This window comes from Protopterus annectens, chromosome 7.part1 (assembly GCF_019279795.1).
Source record: "Protopterus annectens isolate FY-2018-M chromosome 7.part1, PAN1.0, whole genome shotgun sequence".
NCBI lineage: Eukaryota > Metazoa > Chordata > Ceratodontiformes > Protopteridae > Protopterus > Protopterus annectens.
Window position 1 is genome coordinate 451,970,920 of NC_056740.1, and position 11,768 is coordinate 451,982,687.

Consider the following 11,768-nt stretch of genomic DNA (forward strand, 5'->3'; position numbering starts at 1 on the left):
ACATTCCTGCCCTTCAGTCTGCCATAGCCCACAGGCTGTTTCCCAAGTGTATGGTGGAAGTAGCAGCTCTTCTCCAAATGCTATGAGGAGCCAAGGCTTTTTCGTACTTACATGACCAGCTCCTAGCTGCACTATCATAGGATGCATTATTTCCCAACACATTGTCTCTGATCAGACTGTTCCACCTTCTGTGCATTACCAGCAATACAGCTATTTCCTACGTAATGATTAACAACTGAATTACTTTTCTAGGAGTATACTGAACACCTTCCAGGCTAAAACCTTCTTGAGCCTAGAGAAAATCCAAACCACAGAGGATATGTTCAGCAGATCTTGTTGGCCACAGTTTTGTACTCAGACTACTAGACTATATGGAAACAACCATTTCCATGGTAACACATACCCAGCTGTACATAAGACCCTTCCAGTGGTTCTTCTGACAGCTGATAGCATCAACACAAACAAACCCTTTTTCACATACTTACTGTGTCTTACTGGTGTGCAAAGTCTCTGCAACAATGGTTCCATTTATCCCAACCTGGACTTCAGCAGGCCTTTCAAGGACCCCTGCCAACCTACGTGCTCACCATTGATTTGGCTTTATGGGGGGGTCATTTCTAGGATAAGATAGCACAAGTTCATAGTCCCACAGAAATTTTAACTGCATATCAGGGTACTGGATCTCAGGGGATGTTTCTTGGCTGTCAAAGCCTTTATGGGACCACTGGCAGAAAATAGAGACAGCATGTCAGTAGTGTGGTACATCTGGGGGACCACGGACAGAACATGGAGACAGCATGTCAGTAGTGTGGTACATCTGGGGAACCACGGACAGAACATAGAGATATCATGTCAGTAGTGGGGTACATCTGGGGGACCATGAAGAGAACATAGAGACAGGATATCAGTAGTGTGGTACATCTGGGTAACCATGGACAGAATATATAGACAGAATATCAGTAGTGTGGTACATCTGGGGGACCATGGACAGAACATAGAGACAGCATGTCAGTAGTATAGTACATCTGGGGGACCACAGACAGAACATATAGACAGAATGTCAGTAGTGTGGTACATCTGGGGGACCATGGACAGAACATAGAGACAGCATGTCAGGAGTGGAAAGTACATCAACAAGCAAGGTTGAAATGCTAGGTGTGAGTGTAGGGGACAAAGCTCTTACTATGCTAAAGGTGACCTACATTTAAGCAGCAGCTTGGGTGTCCATAGGAGATAGCCAGGGAGAATGGGATTGAGCATCCATTATCAGATCACCCGTCCCAGTGGGACAGTGGGGGCAGCTCTTGCATGCCATGAAGGTGACACCTAGCAGGAGCATTAGGTCTTGCCAGGTGAAATGTGAGAAAGCTGAGTCCATTCTGTCATTGTGCTTAACTCTAGTAAAGCCAAGAAGAAGGCAGCATGTGCAGTCAAGATTCCCTTTGGAGGCAGCTGTAATGAGCTTGGAGGAGCTACCAAGGAGGAATGGGGTACTCCCATTTGAGAGAGAGTAGGCTGCCTCCCAGGGCCTGCAAGCTGACCTGCTGCACACCACCTGGCTGTCACTGGGAACAGAAAGGCTGATTAGAAGTCACAGTTGGGACTGAGTGACTCTTGTGTCCTTTGCCCAGGAATGGTCAGTTTCCAAGTACCCAGAATGAATGTCTAGTCTGGGTGTTGGTAGTGGAGCCATCAGGCAAGGTCCTTGAAGGGTTCAAAAAATAAAGGAGACACTTTTTCCTGTTCTGTATGCAGGGAAGTCATCAAACTTTGGGACTAAGCCATGGAGCACAAACTGCTCCTACTGGCAACTCACATACTTTGAGAATGCTGCGTACTAGTGTACCACCTCAGCAGAACCATCTACTCTCCCCACAAGTGGTCATTAAATGACACCATAGTGAAGACATTGAATGCAGGGTACTAGTGTACCACCTCAGCAGAACCATCTACTCTCCCCACAAGTGGTCATTAAATGACACCATAGTGAAGACATTGAATGCAGGCTACTAGTGTACCACCTCAGTAGAACCATCTACTCTCCCTACAAGTGGTCATTAAATGACACCATAGTAAAGACATTGAATGCAGTGTACTAGTGTACCACCTCAGCAGAACCATCTACTCTCCCCACAGGTGGTCATTAAATGACACCATAGTGAAGACATTGAATGCAGGGTACCACCTCAGTAGAACCATCTACTCTCCCCACAAGTGGTCATTAAATGACACTATAGTAAAGACATTGAATGCAGTGTACTAGAGTACCACCTTAGCAGAACCATCTACTCTCCCCACAAGTGGTCACTAAATGACACCATAGTGAAGACATTATTTATGCAGAGGTGTGACCATCCAGTGATATAACTGTTTGCTTCTCTACTGAATGCAATGTCCAAAAATAACTTCTCGTTCATCCTGAGGACTTCATCACTGGGCAGTGATGACCTGACAGAGAATTGCCTGTAAGGTCTCCTTTTTGCCTACCCCCTTCTCCTTTTTACCTACCCCCTTCCTCTTGCCTCCAGTCCTCATAACAATGCAGAAAGCAAAGTTACTAATCTTAGTGGCTCCACTCTGGCTGACACAGAATTGCTTTCCTATGTTGCTGCCGTTAATTCTTGAGGGTCCTCTCTGACTAATCCCACTCACTGACCCAATATCACATCCATCCAGCAGAGTTCACCCCAACATCAGTGCTCTCAAGCTGTCAGTCTGGCTTCTCCGGTTGTAATTTTACCAATAACCCCCACATCTTGAACAGTGTGACAGAGCTCTTATCAGTCTCCCAAAAACCATTATAAAAAAGCAATATTTTATACATATTTATATACATATCACACTGCAGTATGTCGAGCAAGTGTTTGGTTGACAGCTGCTTAGTCGCTTGCATGTGATTGACTAAACAGCTGATCATTAGGTATGTGAGATCTCACAATTCCTAGGGCTGGGTAATATTCCCTTACCCCATGTTTGTGCAATCTTGGAATTAGCGTTTATAAATAATAAGGGGTACAGCCCCCTATATAGGAAGTGAAATGGGGCTTGTCCTCTGCAAAAAATGTTTTTTTAATTGTAAATTTTGCATGCTCCAAGGCTGTTTCTTTGTGCATATGTACTGGCATGTCAACATCAGTGTTTTTGACATTTTTATGTCAATGTTTTGTTAAGTCAACAGATGTATTCAGTCACAAGGACTACATGTACATACATGGAATAAATTCAAAATGTCAAAGATTTCAAGGATTCTGGTGGTGTCTAAAGAAAATAAGACTGTCTTGAGAGGCATCTTTCTTGCAAGACCACCTTTAAAGGAATTGGTGCCTCTCCGAGATCTTTACTTTGTCTTAGGAAAAACTGACCCAAATTCCATTTGAACCTTCCTCTTCCACAAAGCTTAAGTTTCGGTCATGGAAAACCCTATCCCTGGTAGACATCACCAAAGCCAAAGACTATTGAAGTTACAATCCCTCTCAGTAAAGTCCCCATAGGTGATCTTTGATAGGGCTCCATTGCACAAAAAAGTCTTTTTGTCAAAGATTGTTACTAAAACTAACCTTAACCAAACGATCCATTGCCCTGTTTTTTTTACAAATTATCAAAATAAAGGGGAATCCATCTTACATCTTAGAATGTTCATAGGGTGCTGAGGTGCGACATAAGCAGAAACAAAGAACTTAAAAAGTTAGACCAGCATTTATGTCCTTTGGTCTGCAAAGAAAGGGCTTGAGAGTTTTCCCTCTCCAGAGAGATCTTGGATTGCATTTCTTATCGTTATACCTAGGTGGGATGAAACTTTCCCTCTGCTCCAAGGACCATTTAACTAGGGTAATGTGCACTGCAGTGGTATTCCACAAAAATGGATCTATAAATGCCATTTGTGTACAGCAGTATGGCCATCCATGAGCATGTTTTACAAATACTACCAGCTAGATGCCCTAGCAACGGCTTTGGGATAGGCTAGGAGTTTTCCTCATTCCGTCCTTGACCCCAACTTCTGCTACACAACCTTACCAAGTGGCAACCCTTTTTCCAGTTTTAGGTTGCCTGTCTGCTACATCTGTGTCATATAACAAGGGATAACAACTCAGAACTGCAGAATTGGGATCACAGCTTCATTATGGGAGCTGACAATGGAAAGAGCATCTAAGAAACTTCCAGATGTTGGGCAGTCCTAGTGCGTGCAGCACTTGGTCCTGGATGTAACTGAACATCTGTCTTCCTACAGGTTATTATGCTAAGACATAACTTTCATTTGTCAGGTGGTGAGAAGTGTACAACAGTCTATATAAAAGCATAAAAAGCATATAGCATGATGGCATCTAAGTGCATGTAAGAGCTGATGTTTGTTTATATTCTGGTATGCAGGGCTGTCCTTGTAGAGAAGAGCAACGTTACTCAGCTAACCAGGGACTTGACAGCAGAAAATGAGAGGCAGAGGATACAGCAGATGGTAAGGAGGTTGTCGTTTTCTAACTATAATCTACATTGTTGCTCTTGTGATATCTGGTTGTTTCTTAGAAGAAGCAGCATACTAACCTTAAAAATGTTTTACAGAAGCCATACAAGTTTTATATCAAGGAACTGTCACAGTTTAACTTTTTTATTTGTTTATGAGTTTTTTATATGCTGTTAGATAACACACCTGCCTATTTCAGGGTCAGAGGTCGAAAGGAATAATAGAAGGCATAAGAGAAAGAGAACCAAACCATTTATGGAGAGTGAGAGTGGAATTGCAAAGGATTCACATTTAACCATAATAAGAAGTGAAACTGTTCCATCATGACAACAGTTAGCTATGCTTATAACGTGTATCCAGAGCAGACATGTGATTGCTATTGGACACTGACTATCATGTAACTAAACATTATCCCTAATAGATGTACAGTGATCCTGATCTTAAACTACATAATAGAATAAACACATCTGTCTCCTTACAGTGTCCCAAGGACTGGGCAATGCAGATATGGGTTCTGCCTTTAATCTGAGAGACTTCCCAAGGACCGGGTGATGCAGATATGGGTTCTGCCTTTAATCTGAGTGACTTCCCAAGGATGGGGCAATACAGATATAGGTTCTGCCTTTACTCTGAGTGACTTCCCAAGGACCGGGTGATGCAGATATGGGTTCTGCCTTTACTCTGAGTGACTTCCCAAGGACCGGGTGATGCAGATATGGGTTCTGCCTTTAATCTGAGTGACTTGGGTTCTGCCTTTACTCTGAGTAACTTGAGTGACTTCCCAAGGACCGGTGATGCAGATATGTGGGTTCTGCCTTTAATCTGAGTGACTTCCAAGGATGGGGTAAGATATAGGTTCTGCCTTTACTCTGAGTGACTTCCCAAGGACGGGGTGATGCAGATATGTGTTCTGCCTTTACTCTGAGTGACTTCCCAAGGGCCGGGTGATGCAGATATGGGTTCTGCCTTTAATCTGAATGACTTCCCAAGGACTGGGCGATGCAGGTATGGGTTCTGCCTTTACTCTGAGTAACTTCCCAAGGACGGGGCAATGCAGATATGGGTTCTGCCTTTAATCTGAGTGACTTCCCAAGGACGGGGTGATGCAGATATGGGTTCTGCCTTTAATCTGAGTGACTTCCCAAGGACAGGGTGATGCAGGTATGGGTTCTGCCTTTACTCTGAGTGACTTCCCAAGGACTGGGCAATGCAGATATGGGTTCTGCCTTTAATCTGAGTGACTTCCCAAGGATGGGGCAATACAGATATAGGTTCTGCCTTTACTCTGAGTGACTTTCCAAGGACGGGGTGATGCAGATATGGGTTCTACCTTTACTCTGAGTGACTTCCCAAGGACCGGGTGATGCAGATATGGGTTCTGCCTTTAATCTGAGTGACTTCCCAAGGACTGGGTGATGCAGATATGGGTTCTACCTTTACTCTGAGTGACTTCCCAAGGACCGGGTGATGCAGATATGGGTTCTGCCTTTAATCTGAGTGACTTCCCAAGGACTGGGCGATGCAGGTATGGGTTCTGCCTTTACTCTGAGTAACTTCCCAAGGACGGGGCAATGCAGATATGGGTTCTGCCTTTAATCTGAGTGACTTCCCAAGGACTGGGTGATGCAGATATGGGTTCTGCCTTTAATCTGAGTGACTTCCCAAGGATGGGGCAATACAGATATAGGTTCTGCCTTTACTCTGAGTGACTTCCCAAGGACCGGGTGATGCAGATATGGGTTCTGCCTTTAATCTGAGTGACTTCCCAAGGACTGGGCGATGCAGGTATGGGTTCTGCCTTTACTCTGAGTAACTTCCCAAGGACGGGGCAATGCAGATATGGGTTCTGCCTTTAATCTGAGTGACTTCCCAAGGACGGGGTGATGCAGATATGGGTTCTGCCTTTACTCTGAGTGACTTCCCAAGGACCGGGTGATGCAGATATGGGTTCTGCCTTTAATCTGAGTGACTTCCCAAGGACTGGGCGATGCAGGTATGGGTTCTGCCTTTACTCTAAGTAACTTCCCAAGGACGGGGCAATGCAGATATGGGTTCTGCCTTTAATCTGAGTGACTTCCCAAGGACCGGGTGATGCAGATATGGGTTCTGCCTTTAATCTGAGTGACTTCCCAAGGATGGGGCAGTACAGATATAGGTTCTGCCTTTACTCTGAGTGACTTCCCAAGGACGGGGTGATGCAGATATGGGTTCTGCCTTTACTCTGAGTGACTTCCCAAGGACCGGGTGATGCAGATATGGGTTCTGCCTTTAATCTGAGTGACTTCCCAAGAACTGGGCGATGCAGGTATGGGTTCTGCCTTTACTCTGAGTAACTTCCCAAGGACGGGGCAATGCAGATATGGGTTCTGCCTTTAATCTGAGTGACTTCCCAAGGACGGGGTGATGCAGATATGGGTTTTGCCTTTAATCTGAGTGACTTCCTAAGGACAGGGTGATGCAGGTATGGGTTCTGCCTTTACTCTGAGTGACTTCCCAAGGACTGGGCAATGCAGATATGGGTTCTGCCTTTAATCTGAGTGACTTCCCAAGGACAGGGCGATGCAGGTATGGGTTCTGCCTTTACTCTGAGTGACTTCCCAAGGACTGGGCAATGCAGATATGGGTTCTGCCTTTAATCTGAGTGACTTCCCAAGGACGGGGTGATGCAGATATGGGTTCTGCCTTTAATCTGAGTGACTTCCCAAGGATGGGGTGATGCAGATATGGGTTCTGCCTTTAATATGAGTGACTTCCCAAGGACAGGGTGATGCAGATATGGGTTCTGTCTTTAATCTGAGTGACTTCCCAAGGACTGGGCAATGCAGGTATGGGTTCTGCCTTTAATCTGAGTGACTTCTCAAGGATGGGGTGATGCAGATATGGGTTCTGCCTTTAATCTGAGTGACTTCCCAAGGACGGGGTGATGCAGATATGGATTCTGCCTTTACTCCGAGTCAATTCCCAAGGACAGGGTGTTGCAGATATGGGTTCTGCCTTTAATCTGAGTGACTTCCCAAGGACAGGGCGATGCAGACATGGGTTCTGCCTTTAATCTGAGTGACTTCCCAAGGACAGGGCGATGCAGGTACGGGTTCTGCCTTTACTCTGAGTGACTTCCCAAGAACTGGGCAATGCAGATATGGGTTCTGCCTTTACTCTGAGTGACTTCCCAAGGATGGGGCAATGCAGATATAGGTTCATAGTTTCATAGGTAGGTACTAGGCTATCTGCCCGAAGGCATTTATAAGCCTAGCCAGAATGTGTTGGCTTTTGCCGCTCCCTTAGATTAGTTCCCTGTGCCTCTGTACAGCAGAGCCACTGAAGTGATTCCCAGGGTAAACTTTCTGTTTCCCATCCACTCATCAAGGTTTCTCTTGAAGAGTGTTAGCAAGGAGCTCTGCCAAATGTAGATTGGAATCTTGTTCCAAAGCATGGGAAGTCTCTGGGACAGGAATCTATCCCTCCAGCACGTCCTATTTATTGTTGTAATGAGGTTTAGATCCCTAGAGCATGTGGCTCGAGGGGATAAGGTTTTCTTTAGGTGGAGCATGTTCATCAGTTCTGGGTTGGACATGGCCTTGTATGTCAGGCACCTATTGGGGTGGCAAGAGGCTTGGCCAGTATTCGAAAGCCTAAGGGTGACAGGTGCAAGCAGTCTCTAGTGAAGCAGTGTGGGCTTGTCAAGGTCCTTTAAATCTAAAGCTATGTCAAAGGTCACTAACTAAGAACACAATACTATTACTAAGACAAAAGGTGACAGAAGGTCACTGATTAAACAACTTTTAGTCAAAAAGTTAAATAAGCCTAATAAAAAATGAGGCCAAATATGTAAGTATGAAAAAGCACACAAGGGAAAGGGAAACTACAGATAAAGTTGTAAGAGCTTAGCTAACTATATATTCAAGAAAAATATCAATATTTAGAAATGTAGGAAAGTAAGGTTTTTACAGGCCCGAGCTAGGGAGAACCTCTGATCTGTTGCAGAGGCAAATTAGATTGAAGGTAACTCTAGGTGCATCATGGGATAGGGACCCGGCCTCAAACTATTTGGAAAGCCCGAGCCTACCTTTCCTCTGAGTGACTTCCTAAGGATGGGGCGATGCAGATATGGGTTCTGCCTTTAGTGTCAGTGACTTCCCAAGGATGGGGCAATGCAAATATGGGTTCTGCCTTTACTCTCAGTGACAACCATCATCTTGATTCTTAAAATGAAAAATTTAAATAAGAATTAAAGCCGTATAATTGCCATTTCCATGATATCATACTTAATATAAGTTTAAAAAAAAGCATCCTGTGGTCATATTTTTTCAGTACGCAAAACAAATATTTTCCCCCAACACTTGCGCTAACTAATTCCTTGGCTGTGGTTAGCTGAGTTGCATACAAACATGAAGCCCCGACCAAGAGTAGAATGATGTGGCTGATCCTTTTTGCCTCCCTGCCCCGAGGAGGACGGACAGGGGTTGTATGTTTAAGAAGTGTGCATAACACTGTGGGTTGATGGTGGAGGCGAAGAACTGTATGAAACGGCTTGTAAAAGGGGTTGGGCTATGATATTGCCACACCAGCAAAAGTGAGAACTACCGCTAACTCCACCCATTACTTGTATCCTTCTAAGTACTATTCATCACAGAGGGGAGTTAGGGAGCAAAACACCCACACCTACATATAACCGTAAAAATAACCTTAGGGTACCAAAACTTGTCAGATACATTTGGCAAGCATAGTTAGGCTTACAAAGGCACCCTGTGGTGGTTGACCTAGTAATCACATATGAACCTATGAACTCATCACAGTATAAGGACCCCACCATGTCTGCTTTCTGTCCTTGGTGTAGTGGCAATCCAAACCCTTGGTAACCCTGTAGACTTCCGCCCTAGAGGTGGACCTTCCTGTTGAAGGGTCATGCCAGGGCATCACCACCAAGCATCTGGAAGCCAAGCATGTAGAACCAAGGAGAACAAAAATACAGAGAGCAATTAAGAGGGGTCTCAAGTCAATAACAGTTGGGGGGGGTGTAAGAAAAGAAAAACTCCCTGGTTGTGATGAACATGTTTGTCACAGAATGTGAACAGAGGCGTTCTAAATTAAAACTAAACAGAACTTCCACAATTTGATGCTTTACCTTTCAGGTCTTTAATTTGGAAATGCAACATATAAAACAACCGAAATGGAATGAAATACGTTTTGAGGATGATGTTGACTAGACTTAAGAGCAGTGGAATAATTATTGCCGGCACACATGCAGACATTAAGTACTCAAACACATTCCAGAGGAAATGAAAACATGAACAGTTTAATTCTGTGGGGGAGCTCTCATTTGAATCTACCAACCCAGCAATGTACCACAACATTGGAAATTTGGCTTAAAAAAATCATTACGAAACAATAATGGTGGTGATATGAAATGCAGATAATATTTTCTTTTTCAAAATAAATAAGTAAATAAAAGATGTTCCTTCTCTGAAGCTGTATAGTCAAAGTAATAAAAATTAACCTCCTGATTACTTTTCTGCAGGTTTATGGTTTTAATATGTTATAATGTAGTTATATGAGCCTGAATTTACTGCAGAAAATTCTGATTCTATGAGTTCTTCAGAATGAATTTCAAAACTTCGCCAGATATGAAAACACACACACACACACGCACATGCATGCACGCACACACACACACACACACACACACACACACACACACACACACACACACACACACACACACACACCATACTATCCACACACAAATTTCATTCATTAGTAACAATGCATAGGTTCTTGTCATGTAATGACACAATGCTTATGAGAAAGCTGTGTAAAGTTAATGCATTCCAGATCACTTTACAAGGCAATGATTCTGTCACCGATATGCAGCAAAGCAAACATCCTCCAGCTATGATGGCAAAATCAGTCTACAAAATGAAATCATTTGCTTGATGCCCAGATGATATCCTTGTAGGAGTGCAAGATTATATTAGGATGGTATTTCACATTAACAAATCAAATCATATTTTATGAGCTAGCTAGCTGTATGATGTGCCAAGGTAGCCAAATTGCATTACTATAGCCTAGCAAAAAAATACCACTGAACTTTGAATCTGCCACGTGTAAAGACAAAACGTGGTAATTAGATACACATTTATAATGTTTCTACACACTGTAGTATCCAGTGTACCAAACTGCAAGATATACAAAACAAAAAAATGAAAGCATAGAAAAAATGTATAATTTGACATAAGATAAATGCCGTTATTATTGTTAAATTTTACATTATTGTAATTATATCTTCAGCATGGGGGGGTCCACTTTATTTTCCAAGTTAATCATCAGTTTCTTTGCAGCCAACATCAAAAGATCTTATACAGGAACTCAGCACACATTCTATTACTTCTGTCTGTACCCAAGAAATCAAGAAAATGGATGGGCCAAGGGACCTAATTTTAGCTAAGTCCATCACAAATATTTGTTGAAATCCTGCTTGAAATGAACTAGTTCCCCACAGACCCAGAATGTGTCTCCAAAAACTCCTGACCTATACAGCAGCTTGAGTGCACTGCTTCAAACATATGGGCAAGTCCCAATGGGGTGTGAAATATCTTAATAAGTACTGCTATTCAAAAAATCTAAATATCCTTCACTTTGTGGTATTTACATAGGTTCATAGGTTCACAGGGGATTACTAGCATAACGTCTCAAGAGCCTTTACAAGCCTTGCAAATATAACCTGATTTTACCCAGTATATGGCCACTAGGGGCAAGAGGATGACATGGGTTTGTGCCTCTGCCCTGAGTATTTTACAAATTGCCCCTGTCCATAAGATATATAGGCACTACAAGCTGTGTGAATTTGCAATTCCCCATCAATCAATCCAAGCCTGTTCCAAAGAAGAAGCAATGTCGGATGTGAATAGGAATGATGTTCCAAAGAAGGAGCGAAGTCTGGCGTGAATGGGAAGCCTGTTCCAAAGAAAGAGCGATGTCTGACATGAATAGGAAGCCTGTTCCAAAGAAGGAGTGATGTCTGACATGAATAGAAAACCTGTTCCAAAGAAGGGATGATGTCTGACATGAATAAAAAGCCTGTTCCAAAGAAGGGATGATGTCTGACATGAATAAAAAGCCTGTGTTCCAAACAAGAACCAATGTCTGACATGAATGGGAAGCCTGTTCCAAAGAAGGAGCGATGTCTGACATGAATAAGAAGCCTGCTCCAAAGAAGGGGCAATGTCTGATGTAAACAGGAAGCCTGTTCCAAAGAAGGAGCGATGTCTGATGTGAATAGGAAGCCTGTTTCAAAGAAGGGGAAATGTCT

The 11,768-nt window shown here is 43.4% G+C and overlaps 1 protein-coding gene across 1 annotated transcript in view; it reads left to right on the forward strand.

Moving 5' to 3' along the window:
• Positions 1–11,768, forward strand: part of PPM1M (protein phosphatase, Mg2+/Mn2+ dependent 1M) — a 484,662-nt gene that overhangs the window by 131,921 nt on the left and 340,973 nt on the right. The window contains exon 6 of the mRNA XM_044078507.1: positions 4,369–4,453. Within this exon, the coding sequence (XP_043934442.1) occupies positions 4,369–4,453 (85 nt within the window). The remainder of the gene's footprint in view (positions 1–4,368; positions 4,454–11,768) is intronic.